This window comes from Theropithecus gelada, chromosome 1, assembly GCF_003255815.1.
Source record: "Theropithecus gelada isolate Dixy chromosome 1, Tgel_1.0, whole genome shotgun sequence".
NCBI lineage: Eukaryota > Metazoa > Chordata > Mammalia > Primates > Cercopithecidae > Theropithecus > Theropithecus gelada.
The window spans coordinates 25,974,397-25,992,214 of record NC_037668.1 but is presented as its reverse complement, the minus strand read 5'-3'; the positions used below and the strand labels follow the sequence as shown (position 1 = coordinate 25,992,214).

General features: G+C 47.0%; 1 protein-coding gene across 1 annotated transcript in view; it reads right to left on the bottom strand.

Moving 5' to 3' along the window:
• Nucleotides 1–6,660: 6,660 nt before the first annotated feature.
• VANGL2 (VANGL planar cell polarity protein 2) overlaps nt 6,661–17,818 on the bottom strand; it is a 28,126-nt gene continuing 16,968 nt past the window's right edge. The window contains exons 4-8 of the mRNA XM_025395422.1: nt 15,876–16,483; nt 14,929–15,065; nt 14,294–14,429; nt 11,072–11,303; nt 6,661–10,227 (exon numbers count right to left, since the gene is read on the bottom strand). Of these exons, the coding sequence (XP_025251207.1) occupies nt 9,967–10,227; nt 11,072–11,303; nt 14,294–14,429; nt 14,929–15,065; nt 15,876–16,483 (1,374 nt within the window). The 3' untranslated portion in view covers nt 6,661–9,966. The remainder of the gene's footprint in view (nt 10,228–11,071; nt 11,304–14,293; nt 14,430–14,928; nt 15,066–15,875; nt 16,484–17,818) is intronic.

Sequence of the window (17,818 nt, the reverse complement as noted above, 5' to 3'; positions counted from 1 at the left end):
AGTCAACCAAGGAACTGCTTAGGGCAAACCTGCCTCCCATTCTATTCAAAGTCACCCCTCTGCTCACTGACATAAATGCATGTATGCTTGCCTCCTTTGGAGAGGCTAATCAGAAACTCAAAAGAATGCAACCATTTGTCTCTTATCTACCTATGTCCTGGAAGCCCCCTCCTCACTTCGAGTTGTCCCACCTCTGCTTCAAGTTGTCCTGCCTTTTCCAGACCAAACCAATGTTCATCTTACGTATGTTAATTAATGTCTCATCTCTCCCTAAAATGTATAAAACCAAACTGTGCTCTGACCACCTTGGGCACATGTCATCAGGACCTCCTGAGGCTGTGTCATGGGTGTGTGTCTTCAACCTTGGAAAAATAAAGTTTCTAAATTAACTGAGACCTGTCTCAGATATTCAAGGTTCACACTTTCATTCTATACCCATAGAAATTAATGCAAATATTGAAGTACATTGAGTCACCTTATCATGCTATCTCAACATGGTAAAACTCATGAATTTCCTCTGTTCTATTGGTATTTGATATGGTTTGACTGTGTCCCCACCCAAATCTCATCTTAAATTGTAGTTCCCATAATCCTCATGTGTCATGGGAGGGACCAGATGGAGATAATTGAATCATGGGGGTGATTACCATCATGCTGTTCTCATGATAGTGAGTTCTCACAAGATCTGATGGTTTGATAAGGGGCCACCCCCTTCAGCTGACACTCACTTCTCTCACCTGCCGCCATGTAAGACATGCCTGTTTTGCCTTCTGCCATGATTGTAAGTTTCCTGAGGCTTCCCTAGTCATGAGGAACTGTGAGTCAATTAAACTTCTTTTCTTCATAAATTATCCAGTCTTGGGTATATCTTCATAGCAGCATGAAAACAGACTAATATAGAAAATTGGTACCACAGAGAGTGGGGTACTGCTATAAGGATATCCAGTTATGTGGAAGTGACTTTGGAACTGGGTAGCAGGCAGAAATTAAAACAGTTTGGCGGGCTCAGAAGAATACAGGAAAGTTTGGAACTTCCTAGAGACTTGGAGGGCTCAGAAGACAGGAAAATGTGGGAAAGGTTGGAAGTTCCTAGAGACTTGTTGAATGGCTTTGACCAAAATGTTGATAGTGATATGGACAATGAAGTCCAGGCTGAGGTGGTCTCAAATGGAGATGAGGAACTTGTTAAGAACTGAAGTAAATGTCACTCTTGCAATGCAAAGAGACTGGCAGTTTTTGGTTCTCATTCTCTCTCCTGTTGCCAAGTGAAGAAGGATGTGTTTGCTTCCCCTTCCACCAGAATTGTAAGTTTCCTGAGGCCTCCCCAGCCATGAGAAACTGAGTCAATTAAATCAGTTTTGGGTATTTCTTCACAGCAGCATGAGAATGGACTAATACCGTCACGTTGGCAAAAAAATTTCTAGCCAAAGATAATTTATATTGTAAACTGCTCCTTTAATTTCTGTGGCCTTTAGTGATAAGATCTCATCTTGGCTCTTTTTTGTGTCATTTTAAATGTCTCATTGGATCAATAAAGTTGCCTACTGAACTGCTTTTGTATAAACTCCACACATAAGGCCTATCTCGCAACATATCATTTAAGATTCTCATAAAATCACAATTTGATACAGGTGGTGCAATTTTATAGCATGAGCAACAATGACTTTACCAAACTATTTATTACATTCATAAAATTTAGACTTCTTAACAATTTTGATCTCTTGCATCAATTATCTTAGAGTTAAGTAAGGCATGTTTAGGACCCTCAAATTGTCAGGGGTATATTAAGCTTCTTTTAGGGCCTTGCTACTCAAAATAAGGTCTGTAGAACAGCAGCAGCAGCACCTGGTGCTTAACACTGTGTTGCCCCAGAACGCATATGTTGAAGCCTAACCCCCAGTTTGATGTTATTTGGAGATGCGGCCTTTGGGAGGTAATTAGATTTAGATGAGGTTATGAGACTAGGGCCCTTGTGATGGAATTAGTGCCCTTATAAGAAGAGACATAAGAAACCTGGCTCTCTCACTGTCTTTCCCTCTCTCTCTGCCATGTGAGGGCACAGCAAGAAGGTAGCATCTTATAAGCCAAGAAGAGATCCCTCATCAGATCCAAACCATGCTTGCCAGCCTGATCTCGAACTTCCAGCCTCAAGAACTATGAGGAGTAAATTTCTGGATTTTAAGCCACCCAGTCAGTCTATGGTATTTTGTTACGGCAGCCTAAGCTGACTAAGACACCTGGGCACCTGTTCAAAATGAAGAAACTCAGACCCTACCCCAGACCTGTTGAATCAGGATCTGTATTTCACATAATCCTCAAGTGATTTGTACACTTGCTATATGTACCACTGAAGTTTGAAAAACTCTATTTTGGGGACCTATTTCAAGACAGAGTAAAAACCCGATGAACCTTTCAATTCCAGGAAAAAGGTTGCCCAGCATCGAATTCTTCAATATGCTCCAAATCAGAAGTACACAATCTCGTATCAGTCACTGAAAATGAAATCTACAAGGTCAGTTTTCCCTGCATACGGTTTGGCTCTGCTTTCACTTTAACTGGATTCCATCTTTGAGGCCGGAGGTACTGTGTTAAGATATAAGTAAACTGGCGGAAGACAAGAAGTCCTTCAACAAGTGTTCTTTATTACAGTAAAAACCATCCCAGACAACCCCACCCTAAAATCACACATTCGTATGTCAAAGAGAACTAACATTAACAGGAACTTGAAAGGAGCGAAAATCTTCACTAAGTTAAATCACATGTTTCCTGACTCATTTAAGTCCCCTCATGCAAATTTTTGGTTGTCACAGTATTATTGATGGACGAACAGAGCTTCAGCTTCCTCTTCAGTGGTCTTTAACTGATTTCCAAGCTCCAGAGTGACACTGTTAAGGGATTCAAGAGAAACAGCACACACCTGCACTTTTTGCCCCCTGCATCACAAGTACCTTTAATACTATCACTTTTATTACTAGAGCAGTATCTAGAACTAGGTAAAGTTGTGCTTGATGTCTTCTTAGTCAGCTTTTTTTAAAATAGTGTTTGTTTGTATTTATTTATTTATTTATTTATTTATTTATTTATTTTTGAGATGGAGTCTTGCTCTGTTGCCCGGGCTGGAGTGCAGTGGCACAATCTCAACTCACTGCAGCCTCCACCTCCCGGGTTCAAACAATTCTCATGCCTTGACCTCCCGAGTTCCTGGAATTACAGGCGCATTCTCCCAAAATAATTTTTGTATTTATAGTAGAGACGGGGGTTTCATCATGTTGGCCAGGCTGGTCTCGAACTCCTGACCTCAAATGTAAAAGACTTTTTAGAGTAGTTTTAGTTTCATGCGAAAATTGAGTGGAAGGTACAGGGATTTTTTATACATGCCCTGCCCCCACACTTACATGGACTCTCCCATTATCAACATCCCCCACTAAAGTGGTACATTTGTTAAAATTAATCACTCAAAGCTCATAATTTACATTAGGCTTCACTACTGGTACTGTATATCCTATGGGTCTGGAAAAATTTATAATGCCAAGTATCCACCTTTATAGCACATATACAGTAGTTCCACTGCCCTAAAAATCCTAAAATCCTTCACTTTTAACCACATACTTACCCTAAGTGAAGCAACAACATGACCTAATTGTGCCCAAAAGCAAGAAGGGACAAGACACAACCGAACCTCATCCTCCTAATTTTTTTTTTTTTTTGAGACAGAGTTTCGCTCTTGTCACCCAGGCTGGAGTACAATGGCCCAGTCCTGGCTCACTGCAACCTCTGCCTCCCGGGTTCAAGTGATTCTCCTGCCTCAGCCTCCCGAGTAGCTGAGATTACAGGTGTACGCCACCACGCCCAGCTAATTTTTGTATTATTAGTAGAGATGGGGTTTTACCATCTTGGCCAGGCTAGTCTGGAACTCCTGACCTCAGGTGATCCACCCACCTCGGCCTCCCAAAGTGCTGGGATTATAAACGTGAACCACTGCACCCAGCCATACTCCTAATTTTTATAACCTTATTACCAAAGTCATTCCTGTTACAGGATATCAGAGTACAGATGGCTATTTTTGAGAAGCGACATCAAAATAGTTTACATATCAGGCTCAGTACCCTCATACACTGTTGGCTTCAGTCTGCCTTTTACAGATGGCATTTACCACCTCCAGGAAAACAGTGTACTTCCTTGGCTTGCCTACAACATATGACAAAATAAAATTTCCCAACTTATCTAGTAAAAGTCCCATGAGCTCCAAGGGGAGGGGGCCAATGTTTTATTTATCTTTGTATCACAATGCCTACCACACAGTAAGTGTGCCCCCAAAACTTGCTGAGATGAAATGAGGGAAGCCAATGCCTTGGCCAGGTTTCCCAACTCTAAACCAGTACCTTCTCCCACTATTTTACATACTTAAATGTGGCATTCACTGTTATGAGCAGGTAGGATATCATGTCTGCCCTGTCCTTTGTACCAAGCGAAATGGACCCCATTCTCAGCCTAAAAAGAAACTAGGGAACTGGACAGGGATGACTATTCTCCAAGATTTACTATGTAGGTGGTCCCTTATTATCTCTCTAGCATCTTCTATGACCTTGTGTATACTAATGCTGCAGTGGTTTTCCAAAGGCTCACTTTCCCCTACCCCAGCCTTCCTGGCAATTGGAAGAGCATTACTATCATATGCTTAAAGTATGAAAAAGCCAAGGGTTACATTAAGCAAGCTGACTTTCAATCTGTAGAAGCCATTAAGCTATCCCAAACAAACAAACAAAAAGTAACAAAAAAATTAAAATTAAAAAATAAAAAACTAATAACAAATCAGTGAGACCTTGGTCTAAAGATCTTTATATCTCCTCGTCCAGAGCCCCAGCCCCCAGATCCCCCTCTCAGCTGTATTTCAAAGGCAAAGGCTAAAAAACAAAAATCACACATGGGCAGCATATGTAATCACATATAATCACATATAATGTCATGAAGTGCCAGGCATGACCCTGACAATCCACCAAGCTGGGTCCCTAACTTCAGTGCTATGTGAAGTACTCCCATGGAAAACACATCCTTTCAGACAAAAGTTACAAATACTCTTTGCTGCATGACAAATGGTCAGGATTATCACTTTTGCTTGCAGCAAACCTCTAGAGAAAATATGATCTTATCAATCAAATATTGAGGTCTGGCTTTAAATCTATGAATTCCTGGGGCCAGCATTACAGGAGGAGGTCCCTGAGGTTAACTAGGCTCCTCAAGGGTCCACCAAGGTTAGCTCAGAGAGGGCAGGACCATATCCAATATCTTTACCAGAGAAAGTACTTTAGCATCAGGCTGGGAACATCATAGGCACTAAATAAAGAATAAACTTAAAAGGTGTTTACTATACTTCACTTCACTGTTGAGAACAAGAATAATTTCAGAGGCATGCTAAGGTAGAAATTTGGTCACAATGTAAGTCACAAGTTGACTCTGAAATGAACTGAAAACAGCAAGTGAAACTATTCTACAAGCCTAGTTACAAAAAGAACAGAGCTGTGAGAATGGGGATGCAGTTTCAAGGGGGAAGTATTTTTGTTTGTTTTCACATGAGAAAGACTGGAGTGTAATTTTAAAGGGAGAAGCAAGTACATGATCCCCTTCATGAGCCCCTATTGTATTGTTAGTTGTTAAGTTCATTATTCATTCAATAATTTTTTATTGAGCACCAACTATATGCGAGGAACTGGTTTCGATTCTAGGAATACTTAGATGAACAAAATGTAATCTCAAGGTAAGGGTGTTCCCCCATCTTGAGCCTTAAACAAACTCCCTAGATTTCTTGAAGAAGGAAACTCGAGCTCCTTGGAATTCAGCCAGGGTTCGTCTACACTCTGCCTGAGAACACACCATGAAGCCTTGCACTAGGGTCACCCGGCCTGTCACCCCTGTAAACTGGGTCATCCTCCAGGGTGGAGCCTCTCTTGCCTTTGCATCCCCAGAGCCTGGCAGAATATGAGGCAGGGGGGAAGAGGAGGAAATCTAGTGAATAGGCCATCTCCATACAGAAATGCTTGTTTTTAACCTTGGTAGGCTGTTTACACGTGAAGCATCTTGCCCAAAGTCACAGAGGTCAGGTCCAGGTAAGACTAGGAGAAGGGCCCCAATCTCTTGAGGATGATTTTAGTGCCTGATTACATGCATTACAGTGACAACGGAGCAATGAGCTCTCTACATATTTAGAACTAAGACACATACTTCAGAAACTTGTCTCAATGAATTGTGATGAGCTGTCACCATTGACTGAAATCTCAACTATCCCCTGAAATTCCTATGGCACTTTCTGTTTTAGAAAGACGTTTTAGAAACCCACTCCTGTCCTAGAGGCCATACAGATACAAGCTTGCTCAGGACAGTGGACCCAGGAAATAATCTTTCTTTCTCTATCCTGACAACTACACCAGGAAGTGGTTGAGTCCTCATATTCTTGTTTCTCTCTCTTTAGAATCAGGATTCGGAATAAGCAATTTCCTTTTTCATTTTCCCATTTCTCTCCAACACACCCTGAAGGCCTGTAGAGCAATGACGGGCTCACACTGCCCCCTCCTGCCCATTCCCTCCCTAACAAGGAGTATATATTCATTCTCCCCTGGCCCTCTTTTGCTCCCATTCCTGTAAAGAAAGAAAAGCAACAGAATGCCCCCACAAAAGTCAAATGTCTTTATTTTATATAAAAAAAAATTTGTACAGTTTTAGTTCCTATGTTTAAGAAAAAACCCTAAAATTGCCATAATGTTTAGATCCACTGCAAACTGTAGAAACAAGCTTTTTATATATTAAAAAAAAATTTACATTTTACAATTTTCTACATGCATGCACAAAGTCTCAGCTCTGTAACCCCCCCCAAAAAAAGAAAAAAAATCTAGATCCAACAGTGGAAAATTCTACATTTACAATCTCACTTGGAAGGGACTCAAAAAGCCCCCTTCCTTTTGCGCACAGAAGAACAAATCACAACAATCACACACCAGGACTGAATCCATCAGCAGATACTGCCCCGTGGGAAGGGCAGAGGAAGGAGAAGACAGACAGACTGAGAGACACCACAGAGGAACAGGGGAGTTCGCCTGGGAAAGAAGAGAAGTACAAACCCTGGGGAAAAGATGTGTCCAATGAGAAAGTTCCGGAGAGCCCGATGTCTCATCAAAGGTGTTACATCAGGGTTTGCCATTGGAATATTGAGTGGAGATGGGAAAGAGAAAAGCAAAGGACTGAAATGGGAGGGGAAGAGGAAGAAAAGATGAGAGACAAGAGGGAAATAAACAAGAAAAAAAGAGAGCACAAAGACTAGTTTAGGAGAAAGGACCAATGAGGACAGTGGCAGAGTGGCGAGGTAGGTGAAGGACTGAGGCACAGAGTCCTGGTGTGGAGGGAGGAAGGGCAAGCGTTCCGAGGTGGTGAAAAGGAAGGCCTGCTAGGCACGGTGGGGATGAGCGAGGATGCCATGAGTCACACAAAAGAGAGTACTGGAGAGGCCCAGCCACAGCAGCCCTATGGTGTCTAGGGGGTAAGAGGTGGGCACACCCCCACAGCAGGAGAATGAGCAGATCCAGCGCATGATGGGACAGACACAGTGGGGAAACTGCTCAGAGGGACTGAGTCAGCCGCACACCCCACAGCAGTTTACAGCATGGAGACAACTTCCCACAGAGGAGAAGCAGAGGACAAACACATGGCCATACGTCTGACAATTCATCCTGACATTTTAAAAAACAAAAGTAATAATAATAATAATAACAACAACAATGAAAGAAGACAGATACCACAGTTCTGACGCAAAAGACCAAAATGTTACCATTCTCAGGCACAGCCCTTAGTGCTTAGAGAGAGAGTTGGAGGAGAAAATTCTTTTTTTTAGGAAAGGGGAATGAAAAAAAATCACAGTGATTAAAAACATGGCAGGATCTTAAAATAAACACTCCCCTGCCCCTAACCTAGGACAGCAACTAAGATCCCAAATCCTTTCCCTCTCTCCAACCCCAATCTGCTCCTCAGACCACACCACACTCCATCCTGCCCCCAAAGGCAATGACCCCAGTCACCATCCAGGCCCTGTTTTCCAGGATAGTGAGGTATTTATGTGACTAAGAAGGGACTCCTCTGACACAAGGATTTTGAAGAGAAGAAAAGAGACAGACCCCCAGAACAGGACGTATTTCATACAGGCCTATCTCGTAACCCTGGCCCCAGCCAGAGGCCATGCCTAAGTGAGCTCCACAACCCACCCCTTTGGGGGCAAGGTAGGCATTGGCCAATGAGCCCCTCTCTGGCATGTGGTGGGTGAACAGGTGAACTTTTGCAGAAAGGACAGCAGGAGAAACCCCGATCACTAGGCTCCATCATTCCTAGGGCTGGCACTACACAGAGAGGGGGCCTCCCAGGTGAGACCCTGAGGATCTTATCCCAGGATGTGCTCTGCAAGGTAAGTACCAACGAGTCTTCCAGGGAAAAGAAGGGCCTACAAAGGGACACTGTGAGTTACTCAGAGGAATGGCCTAGTCATTGCAGCCATTGGAAAGGTCCTCCATGTGGATCCTGGCTAGATGTATATGGGTACTTCCTAATTCTATTTTCCTTGGCAAAAATGTCTGAGTCAAAGGCTCAGAGTTATATTGAAAAGATTTATTAGAGGACCAGCAAATTTTGCTCAAAATGAGATCTAAATTATCAAGAATTTGGATTTGGTGCAAAGACTATGGAAGCTAAAATGGGGTGAGGGGTGAAGTACCTACAAAAGGCAGTGATCCTTGTCCCTCAACCCAGTACAGAGGGAGCCCAGAGCTCAGAGAATCAGGCAGGGAGAAAAGGGGTAGGGACCATGGAAGGCCAAGGAAACCAGACCCCTGAGGCAAAGAACTGGACTTAAGGCAGGGGATGAGGAGGAGCTGCCAGCTCTTCCCCAAAAGAGATGAGGCAACAGGTCTCTGGAGTCGAGAGAAGACAGCAGGACAGGGGTGGCTGATGACAAAAATAAAAACATTTGTCTAAGACCACAGGGGCTGGGTCAGGGTCTGCAAGCCACTAAGTCTGTACAGGACTTACCATCCTTCACTGGGAAGAGCAGGGAGGAAAGTGAGGGTAGGGTCAGGGAGCAGGAGTCAATGATGGGGGTCTCTCCAAACCCTCAGGGATCTATTCAGCCCTCCTCCTCAGGGACTGCCTAGGAAAGACACATTGGAAGAAAGGTACCTTCCCCCAAGTCCCTGGAAAAGTGGTCACAGTCAGTTTCCACTTGTTTGCCTATGGTCACGTGACCATACAAACCAAAAACATGAGGTGGAGATTTCTGGGAAAAGGATGGGATCCTTCTTTGCTCTAAATATATGTGGAAGCAAATGCTCCTGGCAAGGAGATTCCTAACTCAGACTGTGTGGCAGGAGTATCCCTGCCCCAGAACCCAGGGTTTGTTGTGGCTGGTGTGAGGGACAGGAGGGCTAGTTGCTGCCCTGGAGGAATTTGGCACTGTGGCTCTCTGGAGTCATGACCATGTGCCCCAGAGAAACCCTGCTGGGGCCACTGAAGAGAAATGCTACAAGAACTTGGGTTTGTGAGTCGAGGCTCAGGAGGGGAAGGTACAATTAGCAGGGTCCTGTGCCCTTTCAGGAGAGACTGCAATCTGGGAAAAGACTAGGTAGGGAAAGAAGAGGGAGAGAGGCACTGATTCCTGCAGCGCCTAGAGTAATACAAAAGTTGTTGGGGGCAGGGGAGAGGGGTCCTTCCCAGGTACTGTTGACAGCAGGATGGTCCAGGTTCACATGGGGTAAAATAAGGAAGAGGCGAGAGAAGGTGGGGGTAAGTTAATTCAAGTAAAAAAAAAACAAAAAAAAAAAAACAAGAGCAAGAAGAAGAAGGGTGGCAGGAATGTGGCTGGGCCTGAGAACCAAGCCCCTTCCTACTCCCTCAGGAGCCCCCCAGAGTCTCCCACTCCCCCCTGCTGTTGCACAGTCACACTGAGGTCTCAGACTGCAGCCTCATGACAAACTTGTGCGACTTGGGATCCACAAATTCCTCGGAGAGTTTGAAGAATGGGACCTTCTTAGTGCTGACCACCAGGCTGAAGTCCTGGCGTTTTAAGAGGAAAACGATGCCATCCTTAAGCCCGTTGGTCACCGGCTCCTCGCTCACCAGTGTCCACTGTTTGGCCAGCCAGCGTTCCTTGTGGTACTGGATGGTAGGTCCAGCCGCCAAGTATCGCTCCAAGAAGGCCTGAAGAGAAAAGAAGGGGCTGAATAAAAATCTCTGTCGCCTACGCACTATCCTTCATCCCCTGGGGCACAGTTTCCAAAGACAACAAGGACGTCCCTGAGCTCACTCTATGCATATGAACTAGAACTTCAGAATGTTACAGCAGGAAGGGGCCTGAGATCATCTGCTTCAGACCCTCATTGTATAAATGAGGAAGCTGGAGTGCACAAGGGGATGTGGCTCATCAGGTAGGACTGAACTCGGCTCCCCTGACCCCCATCTGCTGCTCTTCTCCCTGCACCAGGCTGTGACCTGGGTAAGCCCTCCCTCATTCTTCCTTCCTTCCCACACAGCTTATATGATTAATGCCAAGCAGGTTTTGTTTTTTTGCACCAGGAGGGAGCTAGAGGTGTCAAGGTTAAAGTGCAACATCTTTAGTTACCTGCTCACCAAGGGTGGCTCAGGGAAAGCAATTCTTGGAAGCTGGCAATAGAGTTAAGGGTGGGCAATGGCTCAAAATGACACAAAGCCAAGACCAGCTAGTGGAGGCGAAGAGGGTAATGGGGGTAAAGGTGGGCCTTTGGATGTGGTAATTCCAGAGCCCTCATAGAGATAAGAACTAAGTCTCAGCCATCCCCAAAAATGGTCCTGAGGACTCCCTTCTCCTCATCCACCTAAAGACTTCACCCCACACAGATGGGGCAGGTGGAATAGGAATGAGAGAGAAGATTATAAAGAGGAGGTGATGAGGAGAGAGAAATGAGGTGGACAGTGAGGAAAGTAGTGAGAGAATGAGGGAAAATGAATGTGGGAAGGAAGAGGAGCTGGGGAAGGAGGAAGGATGCTGGCAGCAGGGCAGGCCTACCTTGGGCGTCATGTCATGCGTGATGCAGAATTCAAGGTGCTGCAGGATGCTCTCCATGGTGTGGTAGGGTTGCTGCTTGGTGGTCCGAAGGTACTTCTGCATGGCACGGGCCATGGATGCGAAGATGGCTTGGGCTGCCTCCCGGGGGTCCATCACTTCCCTGGGGTTCTTCTGCTCCTCTTCCTGCAGCCGCTTAATGTGAGTGAAGGCCTCTTCCACTGCCACTACAAGCCTAGGGGACAGGAGGGGACTGGGCCAGATGCCCACCTCTCTTTCCACCACCCCACCCCTCTCCCCTAGCTCCAACACTCCAGCTGCCTGAATGAGGTCAGGCCTTTGTGCTCACCCAAAGCAATACAAAGCCAGGGGCAATCGTGCCTTTCTCCCACTGGGAACAGTAAACAGTCAGAGTTCATTGGGCCCAACCCAGGGATTCAGAGGGCAAACCTAGTGTCAAACCCCAGAGAGACAACTGGGAACTGTGCTATAGGAAAGACAAAGCATTCCATCCAACTTTAAGGAAAACCTTCTGAAATAAGACCCCCAAATCATATTTCACTGGGTCAACAATTAATAGATATGACTACATCAAAAAGACAGATTTCTATTCAACCATGATCGCATGGGCAACATTAACTGACATCTGATGGAGCTGGGGAAAATATACACATCTAAAACCAACAAGGGATTCATATCTAGAACATGCAAAGAATTTGCTACAATTTCTATCAAGAAGAAAAAGGCAGGAAGCCTAGAGAAAAAAGGGCAAAGGAGGTGAACAGAAAATTCACAAGAGGACTGAAAGGCTAAAGAATATACGAAGTAGTTACTGGCCAGCAATTAGAGAGATGCAAATGAAAATGTTAGTAAAATACTACTTTTCCATCAAAATGGAAAAAAGAAAGAAGTAACTATAAACCAAATATTGGATAGGATGTTGGGAGTATTCCACGAACTACTGTGCAGCAAAAAGATGCAACAAACTAGATGTACAGGCAACTTGGATGAATCTCAAAAACTCAGTGTTAAGGAGGAAGCAGGAAAAAGAAGTCCATTTACATTAAAAGCATACAGATGGCCGGGCGTGGTGGCTCATGACTGTGATCCCAGCACTTTGGGGTCAGGAGTTCGAGACCAGCCTGGCCAGCATGGCGAAACCCCATCTCTACTAAAAATACAAAAATTAGATGGGCATGGTGGCGCACATCTGTAATCCCAGCTACTGGTGAGGCTAAGGCAGGAGAATTACTTGAACCCAGGAGGCGGAGGTTGCAGTGAGTCGAGATCACGCCACTGCACTCCAGCCTGGGCGACAGAGCAAGACTTCGTCTCAAAAAAAAAAAAAAAGCATACAGACACACACACCAACACCAACAAAGATCACTACACTAACACTAACTTTGCACAAGGATACATATGGGTTTTAAGGAAATCAAACACACTCAACTGGATGCCTCAAATGTGGGGCTGGAGTGAAAGTGGGAACTGGAGGAAAAGAGAAAACAGAACAAAGAACCATGAAAAACCCTATAATGACAATATGTTAGAAGCTGAAAAGAGCCATTAATCCGATTATCTGCACTTCAAGGTCCAAAAACCAAAGTAAAAGCCCCCTGGCCTAAGAGCAGGACCAGCCTGAAGTGACAGGACAAAGAAAGAAAGTGAGGCCTGTTATGCAGAAACCCAGGAACCCAGGAACTTGAGTCATTTCAGATGGGACTCTGGGTATGTAGGTGTGGATCTGTGTATGTCTATCATTTCTTTCTTTATTCTCTTGCTTCCCCTACATTTCTCAGTAAATTCCCTTTGAAAAGATCCTTTTATCTCAGGTAAACAAAGGAAAAAGTTTGCTCCTGGTTACAAGCAAGGTAATGGGGAAAGGAAAGAGTCCTCTATGTGCCAAAAATGGTGGTGGCAGCACAGGAGACTGGATGACCCTGGTCAGGGCAGAAGGTAATGGGGTAGGGACATCACTGGTTTCCTTCCCATGAGGGCCATTTCCAAGACAATTAGAGATAGGTTGGAATGCCACAGAAATGGCGTTGGTGATCTTTGTTCTACTACAGGGGATGCCAGCCTCATATAAGAACAGAGTAAGGGCTACGTCTTGCCCTTGAAACCTGGAGATGGTGTGGGAGATGGGGCGGAGGGCAGGTGTGTAGTCAAGTCCCAAGGCACTCTGCTCCTCCCTCAGGGAACTCCCGACAGACCAAGATGGAACCCGGCAGAGTAGGCACCAAGTAAGATTCTTCAGAGTTGACTAAATTCACGTAATAATATGAATAGGGAAAGGGAGAAGCGAGGATGGCATTTAAGAATTTACCAAAATATAGGCACTAAAACCTCATTTTTTGAAGGCAACAAAAGCACCATCTGGTGAGTCCCCTCAAGATCTACTGGTAGGCGGGCTAGTCTAGCCTGAGTCCGTGCTGTTGCAGGTAAAGCTCACATCCCTTTATTGGGTCCCTACCCCACTGTGGCAGGCAGAATTCAAAGATACCCTCCACTTCTACCAGACTCCCATCCCCTCATTAGACAACAATCTTGGTACATTTCGCAGATGTAATTAATGTGCCAAGTCAGTGGCCTTAAAAGAAGACTGTCCTGTTGGGCCTGATCTAATCACATGAGCTCTTTAAAAATCAGAGTTGGGCTGGGCGTGGTGGCTCACACCTGTAATCACAGCACTTTGGGAGGCTGAGGCGGGTGGATCATGAGGTCAGGAGTTCAAGACCAGCCTGGCCAGCATAGTGAAAGCCCATCTCTACTAAAAATACCAAAAAAAAAAAAAAAAAAAATCAGAGTTATCTCCAGCTGGTGGCAGAAGTTAGAGACCTGTTTCTGCTGGGAAAAAAAGTGCACTGCCATCTTGTAAACTGCCTATGGGGCTATGTGACAAGGAACTGAATTCTCCCCGTAATAATGAGCTTGAAAGAGAAAGCATAGGCTCAGATGAGAGTCCTCTTGATTTCAGCCTGTGAGGCCTGAGCACAGCCTCCAGCCAGCCTACACCTGACCCACGGAACTGGGAGATAATAAATGTGTGCTGTTTCACAGCTGCTAAGTTTATGGTAATCTGTTAGGGCAGCAATGGAAAACAAACACACCCCCCACTCATGTCATCATTGCTCTATATTTCCAGCAGTTATAGAAGTTCCTTGGTCTTCCTCTCCCCATTCACCCAACAAGCACCTCCCCTCCCCTTCTCCCCCAGGGACCCACCTGGCCCTCCTCTTGCGCACCCTTCGCTCATGCTCAGCCTCCTCATAGTAGTACTCATTGTGACTGTTGTCCCGCCTCCGAGCTGCCGCTGCGATCACAGCCCGAGACTGGCCAGTGGAGTTGTTGGTGCTGTTTTCTGCACAAGAACAGGAGAGAGGAGATGGTCACATCAGAGTGTGGCCTCTCTTCCCACTCCAGGAGCTCTGGAGACAGCAGCCTGACATGTCCAGAAGAAGCTGTTCCCACCACCCAGCAATACCTCCTAATCCCAACCCTCCTGGCCACCTCTGGGAGGGGCCACAGGAAAGCAAAAAGGAAGGCACTGGAGGCGCAGGAGTCCTGCAGGTGTTCCTCCCCAGTGCAGGGGGTTCTGCAGCTCCAAGAGCTGAAGGGCTTAGACCAGGGCTGATGAGAGACACTGAGGAGCCAGATCAGGGGACACGCCATAGCATAAAGGGACAGCAAGTAGGATGAGCAGCTCAGCCACCTGGAGTCAAGGGAAGTGACTGAACAGAAGCGGCTGGAACATAGGCTAAGGAAAGGAAAAAGCAAGGGACGAAGGGTAAGAGAGAGGCGGGAACCTGGAGTCCTGCTTGGGAAGAGACAGGGAAGGGCAGAGGAGCAGGGCTGCTCACCCTCTCCGAGGGAATACACCTTGAAGCCAGACACTTTCTTGGCCAGGACGGACTTGGGCAGGTTGAGGAGGGCAGGGTTGTAGACAGGGAAGTCATGGTAATACTTCTCCAGGATCCACACTGCCACGCGCTGGATGCTGTGGGGGAGACGGCAGGAGGGAGCGGAGAAGGGACAGACAAGGGGCACAGGGGAAGGGACACATTAGGGCAGGTTGGCAGGGCAGGAGAGGACACAGGACAGGGACAAGCTGCTTCCAAGAAGCCCGACTCTGGGCCTGAGGTCTACTTACCAGGCTCCCAAGCCTTCCCCAGGGCTGGGCCTTCCAGTCCCTCCCCGCCATGCCAAAGCCCAGCAGAGAAAGGGCATTGGGCCTCGGTCCCCAGTCAAAGATCACCTCATCCCCATCCGGCATTCCCCCAAGATTCTCTACAGGACCAAGGATGTGCCACTGATACTCTGTGTGGCCTCAAGGGGTAGCTTGTTTACTGGCAGCTGAAGAACTCTCCTCCTTATCTCTTTCTCTGGGGATCCCTCCTCTGGCCAGGTCACTTCACAGGCCACTGAGTGCTCACAAGAAGCTGTGCCTCCCAGAAAGAGTGGGGATTCCACTAGAGAGGGGATTCCAAAAAGCCCCTGTTTGTGCACCCCCCCCCCAATATTTCTTCCCTTTGGTTCATCCCCCTCTAATATTCCCTACCTCTAAATGCCTGTTCATTCCCAACTGGTAACTCCCAACTGATCTTGCCCCACAGCGTGTACAGGAACTTGCCCATCAAGCAGCAAACATTGGTGAAAACCTACTTGGTGCAAAGTACTCAACTCCCTCCCACATAGCCCTCCAAGCCCATCACCTCCAGCCCACCATCACACCCTCCCACCCTAGCAGTCACTCCACATCCTCCCATGCCCTTTCCCTCCCAACCCTTCTCCAGCCGTGGGCTAGTACCTGAGATGGCCAACGTTGTAGAAGCGGCTGGCGCCGTCGGTGGAGCGCACGACCTTGAGCGTGAACTGAGGCTGGAGCTGGCGCAGCTCCAGCAGGACCACGGCCAGGTAGTGTACGAAAAGAAGGGCGTCCACCAGCGACACGGCGAACTGCACCACGCCCTGGTAGCTGCGCTCCCGAGCATCCAGGATGCGCACACCATAGAAGAGCCAGTAGGAGACCACGAGCAGGAAAACCAGCACCATGAGTAGGGCGCGCAGCACAAAGACGCGGGGCAGCGAGGCCTTGGGCCGGCGGAAGAACAGAGCCCAGCTGCCCAGCAGCAGGATAAGCAGCTTGAAGGCCACAGAGATGAAGAGGCCCTCGCAGGCCGTCCCGCAAGGCTCCAGCTCCTCCCGCCACAGCAGTGGGGGCAGCAGCAGGAAGGCCAGCGGCGTGAGGAAAGACAGCAGCGCCAGGGTGGCCCCTGCCGCCACACCCAGGTGACGGGAGCAGTCCAGAGGGACACTGTCCTCCATGTCCTTGGCGATGCGCGTGAGGTCATCGTGGGAGATGCTGTGCTCTGAGGTGCCCGTTACTACTGTCGTCGTTTCCCCCCAGTTGTCATCCTACAGGCAGAAGGGGGCCAGCCACACAATAAGGAGGAAAGGGTAAGAAGAGGAAGAGGAGATGAACAGGAGAAAGGGCGAGGGGAGAGGAGGCAGAGAGGAACACATGGGAAAGGAGAAGGCAGAAAGAAGAGAGGGTAATCAACAAATACGCAACCATCAAAGTATTTACTGAGCTCCACTGTGTGTCCAAGTCTGGCCTCTGCAGATGGCCAAGTCCAAGACCCGAGCCCTCGGGGAGCTGGACACTGGTCAGTGAGAGAGGAAAAAACCACACATGCGTAATGACCCTCAGAGCAGACAGCACAGGACAAATACTGAAGGAGCTGCTCAGGCAGTGACTGGGATCCGAGGGCAAACTCGCCAAGCAAAGCAGGCAGGTGGGACCTGAGCTGATCCTTGGGGGAGGGGAGCTCCCAGGAAGATGTTCCTAATCCCAGATGCACACATTAGAACACTTAATGGAGGTTGGAAAATAATACTAATTACTGGGGAATACGATCTGCTTGTGAACCTTTTCAAAAAAAAAAAAAAAAAAAACCTCCCCAGATGATTGTAGTGGTCATCCAAGATTGAGAATCGCTGAACTAAATGATCTCTAAGGGCTGGTTGGCTACTCAAAATGTGATCTGTGGACCAGCAGTGTGGACATCACCTGGGAGCTGGTTAGAAAGGCGGAACCTCAGGCCCATCGCACGTTTACTGAACCAGAATCTGCATTTTAACAAGATCCACATGAATCACTCAAACATTAACATTAATTCTGGAAGTCCTGCTGAACGCAGTGGCTCATGCCTGTAATCCCAGCACTTTGGGAGGCCAAGGTGGGCGGATGACCTGAGGTCAGGAGTTTGAGACCAGGCTGACCAACATGGAGAAACCCTGTCTCTACTAAAAATTAAAAAAAAAAAAAAAATTAGCCGGCGTGGTGGCACGTGCCTGTGGCTACTCGGGAGGCTGATGTGGGAAAATCGCTTGAACCCAGGAAGCGGAGGTTGCAGTGAGCCAAGATCACACCATTGCACTCCAGCCTGGGCAACAAGAGCGAAACTCCATCTCAAAAAAAAAAAAAAAAAATTATGGAAGTCCTATCTAAGTTCTTTCCAGCATGCCATGATTTCAGCAGAAGCTAGAGGAGGAGCTCCAGGGCAGGAATGGCATGAACTGAGGCACCCAAGGGCTATGAGAGCAGAGGATCCATGTGCAGAAGCACAGCAAGGTGCAACCAGGAAGGTGACACAGAGAACAGCCAGGCGGGGCTTGTGCAGGCCATGCTGCAGTGCTGGGCTAGGCAATAAGCACCTATTCTCCAGGCATGGAGAGCCACTGAAGGTT